The sequence below is a fragment of the Medicago sativa genome, chromosome 6 (assembly GCF_051527215.1).
Source record: "Medicago sativa cultivar Bolivia chromosome 6, Bolivia_mono, whole genome shotgun sequence".
In the NCBI taxonomy this organism is placed as follows: Eukaryota; Viridiplantae; Streptophyta; class Magnoliopsida; order Fabales; family Fabaceae; genus Medicago; species Medicago sativa.
In genome coordinates, this window is record NC_140754.1 from 22,117,598 (window position 1) to 22,134,752 (window position 17,155).

The 17,155-nt window shown below is 33.4% G+C and overlaps 1 protein-coding gene, 1 long non-coding RNA gene and 1 other non-coding gene across 3 annotated transcripts; 2 read left to right on the top strand and 1 right to left on the bottom strand.

Moving 5' to 3' along the window:
• Nucleotides 1-525: 525 nt before the first annotated feature.
• On the top strand, nucleotides 526-2,037 carry LOC146913722 (uncharacterized). Its single transcript, XM_085720975.1, has 2 exons — nucleotides 526-628; nucleotides 1,262-2,037. Exons 1-2 carry the CDS (start codon nucleotides 526-528, stop codon nucleotides 2,035-2,037), a joined length of 879 nt encoding a protein of 292 aa, XP_085577101.1.
• A 10,202-nt stretch (nucleotides 2,038-12,239) lies between these two features.
• On the top strand, nucleotides 12,240-15,169 carry LOC146913723 (uncharacterized). The gene is made up of 2 exons (XR_015016424.1): nucleotides 12,240-12,669; nucleotides 14,887-15,169. It is a non-coding gene; the product is annotated as an uncharacterized LOC146913723 (long non-coding RNA).
• A 272-nt stretch (nucleotides 15,170-15,441) lies between these two features.
• LOC146913724 (small nucleolar RNA R71) lies at nucleotides 15,442-15,546 on the bottom strand. Its single transcript, XR_015017095.1, has one exon. It is a non-coding gene; the product is annotated as a small nucleolar RNA R71 (small nucleolar RNA).
• Between the last annotated feature and the right edge of the window lie 1,609 nt (nucleotides 15,547-17,155).

Below are 17,155 nucleotides of genomic sequence, written 5' to 3' on the forward strand. Positions count from 1 at the left end.
AATTGAGCATTGATAGGTTGAAATATATAGCTGGCAACCCACCCTTATACACCCCCCAAATGGTAGGGTAATTTTGATATTTCAACACTTAATTGAGGGCAATTTTGTCAAAGCACATATAAACCTTATAAAAAAAAAATAAAAAAAAGGCCCAAATAAAATCAGCACGTTTTCTCTTCATCTCCCCTCATCGTCCCTCTCTCCTCCACCATCACTGTTGTCGTCCGCCGCTCCCTCACCCTTCTCTCCGCTGTCTCATCACCTCCATGTGGCATACAAACCTCCTCCCACTCTTATGTGGCACTTTTTTTTTTCTCATCTAAATAAAAAAAGAACAAAAGGTCAGTTTCTCTTCCTCATTTTTTGCCTACTACCTCCACCGTTAATCCACCTTGTCTCCGCCGACCTTGATACCAGATCTCACACCTTTTCTCTCTCTCTCTCTCTCTCTCTCTCTCTCTCTCTCTCGCTCTCTCTCCCCTTCTCTCTTCGGCGACGGAATCAAGGTCACCGGAAAGATCAAAGATGGCGGCGGTTTATAGGATTAAGGGAACAAGGAAGTTACCAAGTAGCAAGAACGGGAATAAATTGGCCACTAGAAAGATCAAAGATGGTGGCAGTTTATATGGTGATCGGAAACAGAGAGAAAATGGGCAGAGGAAAGAGAGGATGAGAGATAAATAGTGTTGTTTTGTCATTTTGTCTTTTCTCCTTTTTTACATTTCATTTTATTTTTAGTTTTTTATTGTATTTTTGCCACATAAGCATGTGTATAAAGGTAGGATGGAAAATAGGAGTGTCAACCTAACATAACTCTAAAAAATTATAGGTTATTTGGTCATTTCACAAAAATTAAGACATGTAATTACTTTTGAGTGAGAAAGAGAGATTATAAGTCATTTTACAAAATTATATTTCATTAAAATAAAATAAAGAATTGAAAGAAGAGAGATGCATTGTTTGATTTCATGTCCGTTTTATCAAACTCACATAAGCTCCTTACTTCTGGCAAACCTAAAGTTTATCACATACATTCCTCTATTTGGGCTGGCATGAAGTAAATGGTTAATATTGTTAACATGCATTTCACTTGGACAATTGGAAATGGAGTTAAAGTGTCTTTTTGGAAGGATAGATGGTTATAGAGAGACCGATAATGGATATTTGGCAGATTCCTGCAGATTTACATCATTGTTTAGATATGACAGTCTCTAACTACATCATGGCTCTTGGAATCTAACCTCTTATTTCAGAATCAAAGATAGTGCTCTCACTGATAAGATATTCCATATCACTCTTCTTATTGACCCCACCGAGGATAGGCTTATTTGGACCGCTTCCACTGATGGTGCCCTGTCCAATAAGCTTGCCTACTCATCTATGGTCAGCCATGGTACTAAGGTTCATTGGGACAAGCTCATTTGGAACTCCTACGTTCCTCCTACTAGAGCTTTCATAAGTTGGAGGCTCCTTCATGATAGGCTCCCCAATGATGAAAATTTGAGGAAAAGAGGTTGTTATATAGTGTCCATATGTTGCTTTTGCAGGAAACAATCTGAGTCCTCCAATCATATTTTCCTCCATTGTCCGGTTACAGCTCAGCTTTGGGATTGGCTTAGCAAGGGTAGTGGTCAGCATATGGATCTCACTTCTGGTCTCTCTCTTGTTCTGAGTAGTGTCGGAGTTGGTGGCAAATTGGCGCATCAGATTGTTAATTCTTCTATTCTTCATACCATATGGTGTATTTGGCTTGAAAAAAATAACAGATATTTCAATGACAAGCAGTCCACCATAAGCACTATGCTCAATATCATTCAGTCAGAGGTTAAACTTAGTTTTCATCTTGCTCTTACTCATGGTGCCGCTGCTATGGCTGATCTTAGATTGTCTCAACTGTTTGGCATTCCTTTGAATTCTCAGGTGCCTAAGCCTATCCCTGTCTGTCATTGGTCCCGGTCTGAAGTGGGATGTGTTAAATTTAATTGTGATGGTTCTGCTTTTGGGACCCCCCTTGCGGGTCCATTGGTTTTGTTTTAAGAGATTACAGGTCTACTTTCTTAGGCGCTTTGGTTCATAACATAGGCTATGCCTCTCCCCTTAGGGCAAAATTCAATGCTTGTATGGTAGCCATTGAAAAAGCCTTGGAGTTACACTTTACCGACATTTGGCTTGAAACTGATTCTACCATAGCCTTGGAGTTACTCAAAATACTCTTAGATATGGTTTATTAATAAGTCTTTTTTTTTTTTTGAGAGAATGGTTTATTAATAAGTCTTGCACTATTGTTTATATATGTTTAAGGAGAATATAATAGTTAGAATCAAAGTGAAAATTCTTAATTGCAAGAGTGGCTTTATGCTTCTTTGTTAGGAAAAATTTCTTTTATTCTTATTATAGCAACAAAGATTTTTTTCTTAATGACAAATGTTAGTATGTTAATTAGCTTTCTCCTTGCCAGGACGCTTTATGCTTCTTTGTTAGGAAAAATTTCTTTTATTCTTATTATAGCAACAAAGATTTTTTTTTTGAATGACAAATGTTAGTATGTTAATTAGCTTAAATGACTCAACTATGGCTGATCTTAGATTGTCTCAACTGTTTGGCATTCCTTTGAATTCTCAGGTGCCTAAGCCTATCCCTGTCTGTCATTGGTCCCGGTCTGAAGTGGGATGTGTTAAATTTAATTGAAATCTTACTAGTAAAGGAGAATCAATTGTTGGAAATTTAGGTCTTAATAAAAACAGATTTCATAAAACATATTCAACAATTATGAATCAATAGCGGAAGCAAACAAAACATTGAACATGATTATGATCGGATCTACTACATGTTTGATTTATCAAGGATATTAAGAATTAGTGTATTAGGAATACCTGGATAAAGCTTTCATAACAACCCTCTTTCAACATCAACCGTAAACCGAGAGAGGAGGTGATAATCTGAAACACACAGCAAGGTTAGCGGCGGCTAATTTGGTTCTTCCTCAACCGGTACCTTTATGCCTCAAGTTCTCTTCAGATGGGGAGAAGAGAGAGTATTGTCGTGTACGGTGTATTGGGTACCATAGCCTCTTTTATATTAGATGGGCATTAGGGTTTCCCATTATTCCGTTAATGGGCCATCCGGACATCCACTCATTGAGTCCATATCAACTAATTAAATAATTAATTATCCAAAATAGAAATCTAATTAGCCTTATTACTTAATTTGATCACTAATCAATTAAGGCTCTAAATTGATAAATAACTAATATAATTATTATTACGATATTTGCCCACATAATGATATTTGAATATTATTAAATAATAAAATATTCGAACAATCTCCCACTTGGGCTACATATCTTAATAATTATACCAGAATTCTTTAGGCGCGCGTCCGAATGTTATTTATCTTTAGATTTCAACCGTACAATCTGGTCCACCTCATACATTAATAATGGGACCACCGCGGCTGTCGTCACTTACATATAACGTGACGGAACCCCGACGACCACCATATCAATGCACTTGATGACATAGATTGATATGGATGAGTGGCATGAAAATTTCATGTAATGTGATCTCTAAATCATGCCTATTTCCAACTGATCCAACTGAAAACTTTAGTGAGATCAAACTGAAGTTTGCAAATTTAGTATTTGCGCAGAATGATACAGAAATGGTTATAACAAAATAACCTCATGAACTTTATTTCTGCAGAAAAACAAAACATAAAGTTTGTATCGATACTAAAACAAAAGTATAGAACATAAAATAAAAGAGACTCCCACTAATCCAAGATATCCTTAATGACAACAACCATATGAAAGACCTTATGTGTCAAGTCTTAGATTAGTGGATCAGCTAGCATAAAATTTGTCTCTACATGTTCTATCATTTAACAACAATAATCTATATGGTAATGAATTTTTAGAAATTTGTTGTTAAACAACTATACGACTGAATTATGTCATTATATAACTTGAGTGGTCTTTCAATACCTTAACAATATGCAACCAAGTGACATAAATACTTACAGTCATTTCTTGAGTTAGGATGTGTATTATCTACTTACATCCAAAAGCCAAAGTCTGACACATAGATGATCTCCAAATTGTCAGATCTCTGATGTGAGCATAAACTCTCTTGTTCACTTTAATAAATCTTATGGTTGCTTTTTCAACAATTCAAATTTTAAATTGCTCAAATATATGCCAAACAATCTTATTATATACGCTATTTCCAAATGCGAATAATAAAGTCATACATAAAAATCTTATAGGCAAAGTGTAGGAAAATACTTAAATTTCTAAATTCATAAATTTCCTAATGGGTAATATTTGAGACTGAAAAGTCTCTCTCGGTGATTGAGGTCATCCAAAAGTTATGTCATTTCATTTTCAACTTTATTGATATAACTCTTTTGTGATATCCGAATAATACCTTGAGAAGAATCTCTAAGTATTGAAATGCCTAATACAAAAGAGGTGTCCCTACGATCTTTCATCACTAACTTTTGTTAGAGATTTCCTTGGTTTCACATAACAAACATATATCATCGTTGGCTAAATAAAATAAAATTGACATATTAAACTAGGAATATAAACTCCACTGAACTTGCTAAATCCACAATTCTCCATAATATTATCTCAAAACCAAATGAGACAATTACTTTATGAGAATTTTTTGGTAACACTAAAGAGACAAATTTCTTAACATATAAGTGGATCATGACTTTGCAAACCATTTACTCTGTATCAATTGATACAAAAGTTTTATTCAGCTGCACCATATTGTATCATTAATGTCACCATTAAGAAACACTATATTTAAATCTATCTTATGCAGCTCCATAATTATAGTAAGCAAACTAGTATCATGACTGTCTTAATAGAGTCTTTCAAACATACTAAATAGAATTTCTCTTTTCAGTCAATTCTTAATGACACTAGAATCCCTAGTTCTTGAGGGTGTTGAGTTTGATCTATATGAAATAGTTTCTTAACTTGATTGAGAGGTATAACAATAATGTCCTCTTGAGGATCCAAATATACTATAATAATAGTAACTATATGAATTAGTTTAGAACTAATTCTTCCTCATTCAATTTTGTTCTATTACCATATCTCTCCCAAAACTCAATATCCTCAAGAAAACTTAACAATTTATGTCTCAAAATTTCCTTAATTTGTGGGACAATTTTTTTTATAGTTTTCAAACCCTTAAACATTATAGAATGTCATAAGTCATAACTGAATTGACGCTAATAATTGAACTTAAAAGACACATTGAATCATCATTTAAAAATAAAACTCAAAATATCTTGATTTATTCAAAAAGAAATTAAAACAAAAATTAATTCAAATAATGATTCACCAAACTGTCTTTTAAATACAAAATTAAGCTAGTAATGACAATCTAAAAATAGTTTGAAATTGAATAAAATAATCTTTATCGACTTTGTCCATTCTAAATTGATATATCTTTCAACATCATTGAACATAAGTCAGTCAAGAATACCTTTCTTTATTTTCCCTTATCTTTTGAGGTATTTTCCGAATGAGCACTGTTTTATTGTCTCTAGCTTCAACTTTTTCTTTATTTGCACACTTTATGAATTGATTCTTTAAAGGATCATTTCTAACTTTAACAGTTATGAACTTAATTGTGCAAAGAGTACTAAATGCTGAATTTTCGAACATGTCATATGATAGTCGAAATTACTGAATTTTCGAACAAGTCATCTGATAGCCGAAATTACAGCGTCTCAGCAAGATTAAATATTTACATAATGTGCTCCTAATATTTTCTTTGCCTAAAATCTTAATGAAATACTCACTCTCCAATGAGAGCTTGTCTTTCTCTATATTGCTTTAAAAGCACTTTAGTTTAAGCAAAGAAAATATGACATAAATATGTCTTCTTAAATAACACCTCAAATATATATGATATCTTAGCTTTATGATCACATGTGACCTATAGAATTTGGTGTATACTCACTTGTCAAACTTGATTCTCACATTGGGTACTGAATTTGTGAGAGAATGTGAGTTTTACCATCCTTATCTAAGGTTTAGATCCAAGAACAATATCAATGTTATTCTTTAAATCCTATATTAGAATTTAACTCAAATTAGCATATACATAAACTATATTAATTTAAAGAGAACAAGAGTAGTAAAAGTACTTCCTTCAACAAAAAAAAAGAGAGTAGTTAAAGTACTCATCAAAATACCTAGTGCACCATCAATATCAAGTCTTTAAACAATAATATCAATTGCTAGTGATATTTTACAGCAATGATCAAACAAGGACAATTTACTTTGACAAAGAATAAATTCTTATAATTGTCATATGTTTATCATAATATATGTGAATGTAAACTCTTAAATATTTAAATAAGTTTACACCAACACAACATCATCACGCATGTCAGTAAAATATTAAAGAAACGTGCTTCTTTATTTGTAAATAAAAGACCTTAACAAGATACCAAGCGCACCATTAAAACACAATCTTTGGATTGCTAAGAATTAAATGCAAGCGGTACTCTCAATGTAATGATCAAACATTGGTGATAAGTCTTGTCAAATAATAGTCACCTTTGGGCATACTATTATCCACATGGATAATTACGTTATAATCACCACATATTTACCATCACAGGTATGTAAGTATTCGGCCAAGTTGTGCCTTCCTTGGGGCCGACGACAACTCGTATAAATAATTACACACTACATCTTTTGTAACTTCAGTTGAGTCGAATCTACGCAACAGAGGTTACTTGGGCAACATTATTGTTTCAACCGTCTCAACCGCAATTACTAGATAATCTTAATATATATTAAATGAGGTGATAAGTCCTGTCAAATAGTAGTCACCTTAGGGTATCCTATTATTCACATGGAAAATTACTTTATAATCACCACACATTTATTATCATATGCACGAAACTATCCGGCCAAGTTGTGCCTTCCTTAGGGCCGACGACAACTCACATGAATAATTCCATACTACGTTTTTTGTAAGTTCAGTTGAATCAAATCTACACAACAGAGGTTACTATGGCAACATGTTGTTTCAACCAAAACAACCGCAATTACTAGACATTTTACAGTAAATTAAATGGGAATGGTCTTAAATTTACAAGGCACTACTGACATAATGTAGGTTGAATTAGTCCATTATGTTGCTAAGTAACCATAAGGTCACTCAACAACCCTTAAGTGTGAAGACAAATAATTCACGAATTTGAAAGAAGATGAAAGTCACAAATCACATCATGTGTGTATGACAATACATTTACATATATCACATAAAAGCAACAACAAACATAGCATGAAATATATTCAAAATGCATGATAAGATAAAATATTATTGTAGAAAACTTAATAACAATAAACTTTAACATCATAATCATGCTATAAGAAAAAAAAATATATTCAATTTCAAACCAAAAGAAAATTGAATTTTATATACACCAAAATATTCATGCCACAATTGATTCACATATACACTTAATGATTCTTTAAATAAAGGAACAAATAATTCTAGAACCAATTATTTTCAACATAAAGAAAACAAATCATTATATGCTTAAAAATAAACAAACAACTCTAGACTCCATATTTTCCAAAGTTAGAAGAATCAAATATGTAAATCATGTACTACAAAGTTCTTTCATAATATTTTGAGATTCATTATTAAAAGGCAACTTATATATCACAAATATATTTTAACTCTTTATTTACCTACTTCTTAAAATAAACTTTATGTAGGAAATCTTGTGAATCAAAACTAATTTCAAATGAAAATCAAGTTGCATGATATGATAACAATATTTGAAAATTACTTTTACCAAATGATTTAATATAAAATCAAATCACCAAAATCAAAATAAAATCCAAATCTTTATTTTTTCAAAAGGTCACACATAATCCAAAATCTGAAGCAATTTTCTTTATGAAATCCATGAATAACCCGCAAGTGTAAATATAAAGGATCATCTCTTTTACTGGACCAAAAGATGGATATAGCACATATATTATCCACACACACAAAATAATGTCAAGGATCTAAAGCTTATAAACACAACAGTAATCCCCATTGATTATGGCCACAAGAAAATTTTGATCATTAAACACAAATCAATATGATCAAACATAAGTGTGTGAACCATAAAATATAAAACAAGTGAGCCAAACTTTATTTTCCTTAGCTTTATATACAAAGTTAAATATTATCCTTAATTTAATCAAAACCAAATTAGTGGTATTGAAACCGAATGAATAGAAACCAAAACAAACCAACTAAAAAAAAAGTTAAATATTATCCTTAATTTAATCAAAACCAAATTAGTGGTATTGAAACCGAATGAATAGAAACCAAAACAAACCAACTAAAAAAAAATTGGAATAGCTAAATTTAAATGATTCCAATAACTTCTTGATTTGAAAATTAACTGAATGCCAAATTGAATCTGAGTTCGATTTTCAAAACCAAAGTATTCTCAAAATTTAACCAAAAAAGAATTTAACTTTGAAATTCAATTTGTTTCACATATAATCAACAATTCATAATTCCTTATTTCCAGAAATCGGGATTTATAAAATTATTAAAGACTAAGAACGGTATTTTGAAACGAAAGTCAAGATGACCGATGGCTAAGGAATTACTTTTCCACCTTTAACTGGAATCGTTCAAGTAAATTAAGTCATCCAGGAAAGAGTTTGAAAAAAATAGAACGCACATATGGCCATAAAGAAAAATTGATTAAATCAAAATCAATGTATATCTCGTATTCATCCAAGATATTGCTATAAACCAATATTTACTTGTTTATGAATCCACTTAAAAAAAAAAACGAAAGCAACTTCAGCTCATGTAAAACCAAAACGAAAAATTTGTGTCGTGCTTTCGAACATAAAATTAGGATTCGTATATAATAACAAATAATGGCAGAATACAACCATCCTAATAAATCAAACATGAAGACCGCTCTGATACCACTTGTTGGAAATTTAGGTCTTAATAAAAACAGATTTCATAAAACATATTCAACAATTATGAATCAATAAGCAAACAAAACATTGAACATGATTATGATCGCATCTACGACATGTTTGATTTATCAAGGATATTAAGAATTAGTGTATTAGGAATACCTGGATAAAGCTTTCATAACAACCCTCTTTCAACATCAACCGTAAACCGAGAGAGGATGTGATAATCTGAAACACACAGCAAGGTTAGCGGCGGCTAATTTGGTTCTTCCTCAACTGGTATCTTTATGCCTCAAGTTCTCTTCAGATGGGGAGCAGAGAGAGTATTGCCGTGTACGGTGTATTGGGGACCATAACCTCTTTTATATTAGATGGCCATTAGGGTTTCCCATTATTCCGTTAATGGGACATCCGGACATCCACTCATTGAGTCCATATCAACTAATTAAATAATTAATTATCCAAAATAGAAATCTAATTAGCCTTATTACTTAAATTAAATAATTAATTATCCAAAATAGAAATCTAATTAGCCTTATTACTTAATTTGATCACTAATCAATTAAGGCTCTAAATTGATAAATAACTAATATAATTATTATTACGATATTTGCCCACATAATGATATTTGAATATTATTAAATAATAAAATATTCCAACATCAATGTCCTTGAAATGACCAAGAGCCATCTTAACATCAACAGGATTAAGAGATGCAGCCACAACCTTGATCAGCACTTGATCTTCCTTGGGGTGTGGTGTAGGTACATTAGGATCAAACTTTAGAACATCTTCTATGTTACCATATTGAGAGTAAACCCAAGTTCTAGTGTGAGATGGAATACTAAGTGTGCTTGCCATGATCACTTTCCTATCAAGAGTTTTAATAGAAAAAAAGATAAAAGAGTAATTAGAGGAAATATAGATAGGACGGGACTTTGAAAGTTGAACTTTGTCTTGTTGATTCTTTTGTGATGATGCCGGTCAATTTTCGCTATTATTTATAGGTAGGATAGTATATATATATATATGGGTTATGATAGAAGACGCCTTTTTTTTTTGAATAAGATAGAAGACACCTTTTGTGAAGGTGTCTTTTATCAAGTTACTCTATGAGCTTTTGCGAAAAGACACCAACTTACTTTTATGAAGGTGTCTTTTAGCAAAGTTATAACTAAAAAGTGAAAATGAAAATCACACCTTAAGGTGTTGCTTGATAAAAGACACCACCAAAGGGTGTCTTGTAACATAACCCTATATATATATATATTTTGGATTATCATGATATTGTACGAAGTTTCCTCTGCCGCTTAGCAATGATTCTTCATCGAGAAACTTGTGGGTTACACAAGATGAATTCTTCCTTTTCAATCGAATTTCTTCCATATACATGAGTCAGGAATCAAGCCCCTGACCACATGCTTACGGGGAGATGGGATGAGTAATATGTTACAATGCAGGAATCATTATAACCCATGTTCATTTCACAATAATAAGACTTCATTATTCCTTTTTTTGTACTTTTGGCGAAATTCATTCAAGCATGCATGATAAGATGATTTAGGGGCTAAGTTCATGAAGTGACCTTGTTATTTTTTTTTCTAGCAAACTTGAATCGACAGTATCATTTTAAACAATGGAAACGAGGGGATAAGTGATGAGTCATAGATAGTCTTATTTATTGCCTTATTTAGTTTAGTTTTATTTTAGATTTGATTTTATTTTATTACATTTTATTTTAGTTTAGAATATTTTACTTCAAATTGTGTTTTATTTTATTTTAGGAATAAATATATGGTGGAAGGTGCCTTGGAGCAAAAGAAAGAGGACTGGAGCAAATACAGCGCAAGAATACGAAGATACGGGACAAAAATATGTTCCCCCAAAGTCAGAAGCTTGGCACGGCCCGTGCCAACATGTGGCACGGCCGTGCCCGTCTCCAGGACCTGTTTTGCTGCTTTTCTTCAAGCCCAAGTTACCCTGTTGCAGCTTTACCGTTTTATCCTTTTAGTTGCTTAGTTTCTAAGTCAGATGTAAAGCTATAAATAGAGTAGCTCTCCACCATAAACAATCATCCTTTACTTTGTTTATTTCAATTGCTATTTTAATAAAAGTCTTTATTTTCCCTTTACTTTCTTCGCAATTTACTTTACTGTTATTTTCTCTCTTCTTCCCCCATGTCTACGATGAACATGAGTGAGTAGACTTCTTCATCTTGGGATTGTTGGGGAGTCTAATGACTCAATCCTAAACAAAACATGTCTAAACCCTAATTTCTATGTAACCCTAATTTCTAATCTAGATTCACCGTCTTAACGTGGATTAACAATTATCAAACTGTGGAAGCGAAAGCGGAGGGTTTGATAAACGTTAATCCATCATCCCAAACATCAATTCATAAAGCGAGAGCGGAGTCTTGATGTTGGAACAAGTGAATCTAGACAATAATTGCAAAACAGTGAAATAGTCTTTGCAATTATTGAGACAAAGAGTAGTTTCAATCCTCTATGCATCTTCTAGTAATCATGTCAGCGAAATAGGCTTGGTTGCTAGAAGTAAACTCTCACCGGACTTTCGTCGGAAAGGTGAGGGGCTAAGGGAAACCGGTCTTTAGAAATTAGTGTGTAAATCATGAAATTAGATGTTTAGGTTTTGTCTAGTAAAGGATTAGTCATTATGATGAACCAATGATCCTAAGGCCCTTTATTATTATTGTTTTTACCTTCAGCAATCAAACTCTCTTTCATTAACTTTCTCTCCTCTAATCATTCATTAAAAGTTAATTAAGTTGAACAACTCCCTAGCGGAACGATAACTCTACTTACTACTATTACTTCGATAGGCCGTGCACTTGCGGTTTGGCCCTATCAAGTTTTTGGCGCCGTTGCCGGGGAGTTAACTAATTTAATTAGCTTTTTCTTAGTGATTAGAATTCTCTCTTCTTCTTTCTCTTTTCTTTTTATTTTTAACTTTTTATTTTTCTGTTATCGTTAACTTCTTGGGTTCTCAACCTTTTATGCGAAGAACTAGAAATCAAGCGGTATTCATACCCGAGATCGAAAGGTTCTTACATAGAAGAAGGAGAGCAGCACAAAATAACACCGCCATGGCCAATCGCACTCTCAAAGAGTATGCAACGCCGTCTACGGCTGAGCCACAAGCTGTTATTGTGTACCCAACGGTTGAGGATGACAATTTTGAAATTAAGCCTGCCCTACTTAACTTGGTGCAGCAAAACCAATTCTCGGGATTGTGACGCCCGTCTTAATTTTTTAATTGATTTAGCGAGGTTTTAAATATATTTATAAATATATGCTTATATGATTTATGATTTAAGTGATTTACATGATTGATGTGTGTGAATTATATGATTCATGAAGTTGAGTGATTTATATGATTTATAAATGAATTATGAGGAGTATATGATTTTGTGAAGTTGTTACGTTGGGTGACTTATTTTGTTATTAAATAAAATAAGATATGAAAAAAAAAAATTACTAACAAGTGGGGCTGTGTTGTGAGGTGAGTAAGTTTAGTGGTGAGAAGAGTAATACAAGTATTATAAATAGAGGATTAGGTTGAGAGAATAAGTTTTACAACGTACGTGAAACGCTTTTGGGAGAAAAGGGAGAAAAGTCAGAAAAAGAGAAGAACAAAAAGGGGCTGTCGATTTCTGCAATAACCAGGTAAGGGTGAGACTATCTTTCACTAATATTAAGTCTGTAGATCATTAGATTGCATCTAACATGTTTTAGGATGAGTTGAGATTATGAGAAATTAGGGTTTGAGTGAGAATTAATGATTAGATGAGAAAAAAAAACTGCTGAACTGATGTAACAGGGAGTTTTATTATTCAATCTAGGTAGCATATTCATGTGGGTTCCGATGTTTCCTTAATTCTTGTGATGGTACTGTAGTTGTGGTTTCTCGACCGTGATTGCCTATTGTCCATTCCCTTTGAGAGATCTTTTGTTTTCACCGGTTAGGTTCTTTTCTTTTTATGTTGTCGAAGGTCCATTCTTTATCACCGATGATTTACACATGAAAATTATCAAAGCTATGATTTTAGCGCTGAGACTTAATTTACATGTAAGAGAACACTTAACCGTACCATGATAATAGATATAGAATATGCAATTGATTACATTGGAATGAAATCAATTAAAGTTACAATATTTAATTTCTTTGGTTGCTAATTTTTATAAAAATCAACTTATAGAGATAGCTCGAGAATATAGCATCATACTTGTTTATTTGACTATTTGTTATAACTATTAAATTTTATTGTCAATTTGGAGTCTTAAGAATTGGCACCGGTCCTTCTAAATTTGCAAATGAAACTTTTATATTCTTTTTATTTTTTTTAAATTTGAATTCCTGTGTTTGATGCCTACAATTTAGATTTAGATATATCTAAACTAGTTGACCTAGATATGTTACTAGTTTATGCTATTCTCATTAGTTCTGTGCATTCATGACTATGATCCTAAAAGTAATGTTTTGTTTACTTTGAAACATATTTGATTTAGAAAATATATATCATGCCGACCTTGTTCTTTTCTTCCTTTAACCGAGACTTGAATGATAGTCACTTAATTCCTATTTTTCTAAAAACAAAAAAAATACAGTGTTTTTAACTTGTTTAAACTTTTGAAGTAATAGTAAATAATTTATTTATTAGTGTTGTTGGGTTATTGCTTGGATGGGTTACTAGACACTATTATTAATTAAGATGAGACACGTATTCGATCAACAGGTTGGGTTCGTTGTCATTATGGAGTTCTTCAGGTCCTTTTGTCTAGTGTGAAAGCTTCAATTTAGGTATGGGGTGAGAGAGAAGAGTTCGAGATCATGAATGTAAATTAATTGAGATGAACAGGAAAGTCGTGTTCCCAAAGTTCAATCGGGGCTCACCGCGACGGTTGTAGCCCTTTGAGAGAATAATTAATTAATGTGCAAATTTAGATGTGGGAGGTTAAAAGAAGAATTAGAAACATTATTAAGGTGTCTCTTGATTTAAATTATGTGAATATGTGGTATTTGAAGTCATGGATAAATTTGTGGGTGCTTATGCTTGAATTGCTGCAACTATTTAGATTGATGAATTATTATATGATGTTGTTGATGATTGATGAATAATGATATTATCATGCGAAGATGTTGTTGTCGTCAATGAAGTCGAAGTTGTTTAAGTTGTAAGTTGTCATGATTTAAGAAGTTGTCCATTTTAATGGAATTGTATAAGATGTTCACGTTGTTGTCCAAGTTGTAGGAAGATTGTGTCGTTGCATAGTCAGTGATGGGGGCTTAATGCCTGACAGGTCCTTTATGACCTTAGCGATGGGGGCTTAATGCCCGACAGGTTCTTTATGACCTTAGCGATGGGGGCTTAATGCCCGACAGGTCCAAATATGACCTTAGCGAAGGGGGCTTAATGCCCTGGTGGTACCACATGCATGTTGAAGTTGTCTAAGTTGTTGTTGAAGTTGTCTAAGTTGTTGTTAAAGTTGTCTAAGTTGTTGTTGAAGTTGTAGTTGCATTGTAGAGTCGTCATAACTTATATTTAATGATGATTTGATGATGATATTGATGATGATGTCCGTTTATGATTGATGATGATAATAATATGATACTAAATGATTATTAATGTTGATGCTTATGATGTCTTAAGTTGTTAAATATATAATGATACTTGATTATGATTTAATGATGATTTTTGCTTATGAATTAGAGATGATAATTGTTTACGAACTAATGATGATATTTGATGATTATAATTGATAAATGTTTAATCTATTTTATGTTGTTAAATGCATTTCAATGAATTATATGCTTAATTTATTGACTGTGAAATCTCACCCCTTCTGCTTGAAAATGTTGCCCTTCGTATGGGTAACTTGCAGGTAACCAGGACTAGCTGTGTTCGTGAGTAGACTCCTCACATTGTGTCTAGGTGCTCTGATACGTAACGGGATGGGAACCTGCTTTTACTTCTATTCCTTACGTGTCCTTGATGAACCTTTTTATGATTAAGTATTGAATTAAAATGATGAGATTTTCTAATGAGGCCTGCGTGCCAAGACTTTGATTTTAGATTATAGATTTTGACGTTGAATTTTGAAAGATAATCATTATTATCTATTTTGTGGTTTTAAGAAGTATGTGACATTCCGTTTGTGATTTAAATACTCTGATTTATGATGAAATTTTCAAGTTGGGAAAACGGGGTGTTACAGGGATCCCCCACTGAGGATCCCAATCTTCACATCTCTGTTTTCCTACGAATTAGTGGAACCATGAAGGAGAACCAAGAAGCCGTAAGACTTCATCTCTTTCCCTTTTCCTTAAGGGATAGAGCTAGTGCTTGGTTCCATTCCCTCGAAGTCGGTTCCATTACTTCATGCGATCAGATGAGGCAAGCATTCCTTGCCCGTTTCTTTCCACCATCTAAAACCGCTAAACTTAGAGACCAAATCACGCGGTTCAACCAAAAAGATGGGGAATCTCTATGAGGCGTGGGAGCGTTTCAAAGAAATGCTAAGACTTTGTCCCCACCATGGCCTAGAGAAGTGGCTTATAGTCCACACTTTTTATAATGGCTTATCTTATACCACTAAGATGTCTGTTGATGCAGCTGCAGGTGGAGCACTTATGAACAAGAATTACACGGAGGCGAATGCCTTGATTGAAGACATGGCTCAAAATCACTACAAGTGGACCGACGAGAGAGCCATCACTAGTTCTTCACCCTCCAAAAAGGAGGCAGGTATACACGAAGTCTCTAACTATGACCACCTTGCTTCTAAAATTGATACACTAACTGAAAAACTTGAAAAACTCAATGTTAGTGTTATCAATTCTGTTTCTACTCCTTCTTGTGAAATATGTGGTATAACTGGTCATGCTGGTGTTGATTGCCAACTAGGTAGTGCTATTAACGGTGTTGAGCAAATGAATTATGCTCAATACAACCAAGGGATGAGACAAAATCAAAATTTTTATAAAAACCAAAATCCCTATGGACAAGTAGCACCACCCGGTTATGCAAACAACCAAAGATTCACTCAGAAATCCAATTTGGAAATTTTGTTGGAAAATTCTATTGCCAACCAAAACAAACAACTTCAAGAACTTAAAAACCAAACTGGATTTCTGAATGATTCTCTTTCCAAGCTCAATACCAAGGTTGATTCTATTGCTACTCACTCTAAAATGCTTGAAACTCAAATTGCTTAAATAGCCCAACAAGTGGCTACCTCTTCCCAAACACCGGGAATCTTTCCTGGTCAAACCGAAGCCAATCCCAAAGCCCAAGTTAATGTCATATCTTTTGGGGGTAGTAAGTTAGGCGAAACTTTTGCTAAGGTTAAAAACATTGGGAAAGAAAATGTCAAGCCCTTAGGTGATAAAGTTGTGATAGAAGAAGCAAAACCACTTGAAGAAAACAAAACTCCATCCCCCTTAAATCCTGATAAGTTTAAACTAGAGGGTAAGTTTGAAAAATTTGTTAACATACTTAGGAAGATTTGCATTAAACTTCCCTTTGCTGAAGCTTTGTCTAGGATGCCTCTATATGCCAAGTTTTTAAAGGAAATTTTTTTAAAGAAAAGGGCTATAGAGCATAATGAGACAATAGCCTTGGCTAAGGAAACTAGTGCAATCATCCAAGAAGCACCCCCTAAGCTTAGAGATCCAGGTAGCTTTGCCATACCGTGTGAAATTGGGAATGAAACCATAAACAAAGCCTTATGTGACTTAGGAGCTAGTGTTAGTTTGCTGCCTTTGTCTCTTCTTAAAAGGATAGGGATAGGAGAATTGAAGCCTACTGAAATGGAATTAAAGTTAGCTGACCGTTCTACCATGAAACTTGTAGGATTTGTCGAGGACATACCTGTTAAGATAGAGGGGATATACATCCCCACTGATTTTGTAGTCGTTGACATTGAAGAGGACGATGACGTCCCTATAATCCTAGGTAGACCTTTCCTCGCAACCGCGGGAGCTCTCATTGATGTAAAACTTGGTAGGATAGTCTTTCAAGTGAGTGATCAAATGGTAGGATACGAGTTGGAAAATGTTATGAAGGGTCCCGCTCTTTACTCTTGTTGCATGCTTAACGATCATGTTGTGAAAGAACGTTTTATAACGTCATCTACACAATATGATATCTTT